Source organism: Porites lutea, chromosome 6, assembly GCF_958299795.1.
Source record: "Porites lutea chromosome 6, jaPorLute2.1, whole genome shotgun sequence".
NCBI classification, from domain to species: Eukaryota; Metazoa; Cnidaria; class Anthozoa; order Scleractinia; family Poritidae; genus Porites; species Porites lutea.
The window spans coordinates 22,568,268-22,573,122 of record NC_133206.1 but is presented as its reverse complement, the minus strand read 5'-3'; the positions used below and the strand labels follow the sequence as shown (position 1 = coordinate 22,573,122).

At 40.4% G+C, this 4,855-nt stretch overlaps 1 protein-coding gene across 1 annotated transcript in view; it reads right to left on the bottom strand.

Annotated features, from left to right (window-relative positions):
• Positions 1-2,123, bottom strand: part of LOC140941110 (tetratricopeptide repeat protein 28-like) — a 4,209-nt gene extending 2,086 nt beyond the window's left edge. Inside the window, exon 1 of the mRNA XM_073390074.1 lies at positions 1-2,123. This exon is cut by the window's left edge and continues 740 nt beyond it. Within this exon, the coding sequence (XP_073246175.1) occupies positions 1-1,242 (1,242 nt within the window). The 5' untranslated portion in view covers positions 1,243-2,123.
• Between the last annotated feature and the right edge of the window lie 2,732 nt (positions 2,124-4,855).

Genomic DNA, 4,855 nt, shown 5'->3' with positions numbered 1-4,855 from the left:
GCGGATCCTGAAGGACTCGGATAAGTATTTACCTCTTTCATCCTCCAACGCTGCAAACGGAACTTTAAACAAGCAGCGATCGGGAACAATGATGATTTCAGCTGCATCAAGGCAGTCAGCTACGGGTTCGACAAACATCTTGTAACACTCAGCAAGAGTAGGATTGGGTTGTAGCTGGCCATTCTCTTGGTGGTCTTCTACACGGAACTTTCCAACCCATATAGTTTCAAAAACGTCGTCCACCAATCGTGTTGGTTTGTTAACTTCCGGTGCATTGTTGGCGAGACATTTATTGACATCGACTTCTTGGAAGCGAATCAGTTCGCCTGCCCCATTGAAAAGCCACAAAAATAGAGAACTGACAAAGTAGGAAATGTACAAAAACGCAGAGTTACTTTCATTGATCATGCACTTTTCAAAATCAGCCCAAAATCGTTCAAATCCTGATACTTCGCTTTTTAAGGAGTACTGGACTGACATTAAATCTGCAAGGGCTCTGGCCCGTCCAAGCTCTACAACGTGAAGGCCTTCGACAGGTTTCCCTGTAATGCAAAACAAGGAACTTAAAACGCGGTATTCGAGAATATGCTGGTCAAATAATGTTATCTTTAACTGGCTTTCGATGTTATCTTTCAGGGAACTTCTTACATCCTCGAATTTGGCAATACAATCCAAAAGATAGGAGCTAGCTTCCTTCATTTTGCCTTCCAACACCAGTGTCATTGCGATTTCAGAAACGACATCTAATTCAACGGAAATGTTTCGAGCCTCTTGACTCATGCAAAGTGCTTTTTTGTGATATTCTCTAGCCTTTGAATAATCACCAAGAAAATGAAGCACGGTTCCAAGTATTCCGCCACAAAGAGCTCTTCCATTTTTGTCAGCAATTTCTTCAGTGATAGAAACCGCTTTTTCGAGATACTCTTTAGCCTTGGCATAGTCCCCAAGGTCGCGTGACAACTCTCCAAGGTTTAGATAACCTGACGCTTCTGTTACCCTACAACCAATTTCTTTTGCGATCTGTAATTGGTTTTCGTAATGTTTCTGAGCCTTCTCACAGGCACAACAAAGCAATGTTCCCAGGTAACCATGACATAATGCTTCCTCATTCCGGCAGCCAATTTTTTTGGTCACTCTAAGTGCTTCTCTTAAATGTTCTTTAGCCTTGGAGTAGTCACCGAGACGTTTAAACAAAATTCCTAGAGATAAAGAGGATGTGGCCACGCTTTTCATGTCGCCCATTTCTTTTGCAATTGCAAGCGCTTTTTCGAGATAATCTTTAGCCTTTGCATATTCACCGAGGTCCTGTAAAACCGTTCCTAAGTTTCCGTAACACGAGACTTCTATTTCCCTGTTGCCAATGTCCTTTTGCCATTGCGAGGGCTTTTTCGGTACATTCTTTAGATTTTGCTAGTTTACCGAGATTATATAACACAGTTCCCAAATTACAATAACACGCGGTTTCATTTTCCTTGTCTCCAATCTCTTTTGTGATTGCAAGTGCCTTTTCAAAATATTCTTTAGCCTTGGCATTGTCGTTCAACAAACCTCCCAGGTCTCTGTAACAATGGACTCGCGTTTTCCTGTCACCACTATCTTCTGCGATTTTAAGTCCCTTTTCTAGATGTTCTTTGGCCTTGTCATATTGACCAAGGGAAATAAACACATTTCCTAAGCCTGTGTAACATAAAGCTTCGTTTTCCCTGTAGCCGATTTCCTGGCGGATGGCAATCCCCTTCTCGTAATTTTCTTTAGCCTTGGCATATTCACCGAGAGAGGCGAATACATTTCCCAAGTTTCCATAACAGACGGCTTCTCCTCGTCTGGCCTCAACATTTTTTGAGATTGCAAGTGCCTTTAAAAGATAATCCTTAGCCTTGCCATTCTCACCCAGAGCATTTAGAGTGGCCCCTAAGTTGAGGTAGCATGATCCCTCTCCCAGAATCGATCCCGTGGCTATCATGATGCCCAGTGCCTTCTCATAGAACGTTTTTGCTTCTTTATATTTACAATGGAGCAAGTGCTATGTCCCCAGCTTTAAGTAAACCTTCCCTTCTTGATCTTTGTTCCCACTTTCGCAAGCTAGGACCAGAAGCACTCTACCATATTCCACGGCTTTTGTAAAATCATTGAGTGAAAGGCACCATTCGAAGACTTCAAATAGAAGTTCTTCGTACATTACTTTAAACAATTCGTTTCTCCCTTTAAAAGCTTTTTCTTCAAGGATAACCAAGCATTCTTTGAGTATCTCCACGGCTTTACGAATACGGCCTGAGTTAAAAAGGAAAACGGCGACAATAGGGCCAATAAGAAGCGCCTCCTCGACTTCGAACATGGCGGTATCAAAGTTCTTATGTGAAACAAGACAAAAAAAACGAAAAAGTGAACGTCAAATAAGTATTTTGAGTATAATGATGAGGTGAGAGTACTTAGTTTTAAAAAAGTGTTTTGCAATGGATCATGATATAGATAGATTCATTCGCATTACCTAAGGGATCGTAGATGGATCTTGCGATAGAATAGACAGTAAGCATTGAAATCTGAGTATTTCAAAGAGGAGTGTTGTCTAATCAGAATACAAGGAAAGGGTAGACTTGATATTTCATGACTCCTTTGGTAAGTGATGCAGGGCAAATTTGTCAAGTGAAAGGTCAATTCCTAAAGTAATTTCACTTTCACATGACAAAATGTCTCGGTATAAGGCGGAAGTTGATCTGACTTATAAGGGAGCTTAAGGTAACGATAAAGACGATGGTAGTGAAAACGTCGCTACAAGAATAAATCTGCGTCCTTTCGAACTCATCGCGTCTATTTGCCAATTTGCCAAATACTCCGGTAACAAATCCATTTATAGAACTGAAAAGGTTTCACAGTTTCTACTCACCTCAGGCCTCAACGTCTTTCACTTTGCAAACTGAGAAGAAATTGAAATCAATTTTAAATATTTAGCCGTCCTTAAATTCCGGGAAAACAGGGAACTCAAGGACGGGGGGGACACCTGTCTGTGAGTAAAATAAGGCAAAATTTTTCTTGTGCTACATCTTTTAAAACTTTTACAATTCGGCTATTTTAGAGGTGATGTAGATAAAATTTTACAGAGACATTGTGGAATGATGAAAGTTTAGGAGGGTTGCTTTTAAATACAGTTGGTAAATCCCGATGACGACGATTGTAGTGAAAACGTCGCTAAGGTTGCGTCCTTTCAAACTTTATCGCGTGTATTTGCACCCGCTGAATTCGTAAAATGTACGCGACTTCCCCTGGAGTTGAATTCTTAAGGACTTTATTCAGCTTCAACATGAGAAGTGAAAATTTGTCGTATAGACAAATGGAATTAATAGCAGTTCAGAATCGCAAAGAAATTACCTCAGTCAAAAGCAACTAAATATAGCCCGGGCACAGCAATTCGTAAGAACAGGAAGGACGTTATTACCGGCGGTCTATAGAGAGAAGAAAGAAAATAAACACTTTTATGACATTTTAACTCGATGCCGAAATCTAGTTTCTAGTCATCACTCATGCATGGGTCAATAAAAAGACATGATTAGATAAATGCAAATGCACTTTGCCACAGAATTAACTAGCAAAAAATCACCGGTGAGTCCACAGTCCGAGTCCGCCAGTTACAAGTTATAGTTTACAGTTTGTGCTTACCACAACAGCTGTTAATTTGCAGACTGAGAGTTCGTTGAGTAATGATCCTAAAGTGATGTCGATTTATAGCGGTCGCTATAAATTGGACTAAGATATGTAATTAACTCAAAATATAACAGACTTATTGATGGTCAGTGGTCGCAATAAACTATTTTTAACCCTTCGGGAACACTGAAAACCGCAAAACATCAAAAAGGATCTTCCTGAATACGAAAAAACCGCGATAAAAATCAATGGAAAACGAAAACCGGATACTTGCAGAGGGGAATCCCCAAATCCGGCTCTATTCTACTATACCCACGTAAGGGAATCTAAGACAGTAAGTCTTGGATTCTGGATTACACGCCATCGATTCCAGGCACTGGATTCCGGATTTTTTGACAGTGAAACTTGGATTCCGGATCTCAATCATAAGTGGGATTCCGGATTCCTTGAGCTGTATTCCAGATTCCAAAGCCCAGGATTCCGGATTGCACAATTCAAACTTTCAGATTCAAGATTTCACGAGCAAAAACTTCCCGGATTGCTTTAATTACAGTTCATGGGGCGAATTCTTCTGTCCAAGAAAACTTGTGGATGTTCGCACTTACTTGAGTGAGCTCAGCTCTACAGAATCACGACAGAAGCACCACTTCAATTCAGATTACGTTACTAATACACCCACCATTCACGGACAGGTTTCTAATTCCCTTGTTAAAGCACTTACATTTTCTCGGAATTCAACCCGCGCTTAATACAGACACTCCGTTAATACGGACACTCATGTATGACTTCCTTATGATCCGTATTAACGGGGTTTAACAGTTAAGTCGAGTCAGTGATATTAAATGGAACAAAAAGTTTGGCCATACCACAAATTTCGCGAAAAATATAGTTCCGAAATAAATGAAATTGTTAAGTTCAACACGGCAAAACAATACTACGTCTGAATCCCTAATGAGCACCTTTGAAAGAAGGTCTCCAATATTCTCGTACATTACCACGATCGAGTGGCCCGGGCCTTGGCTTCAAACGTATCAAGGGAGCTAGTTATTTAAGTGGAATGGTTATGAAACCCATTAGACTCTTTAGTTGCATGTTTTTGTTTGCTTTTTTGGACCTGACAGCGCACAACGTTCAATAGCATTTCTATCATTTTGAACTTACTGACCAACATCGCATTAATTTATTCAGTCACAATTTGCGAGCAAAAAACAAAGGA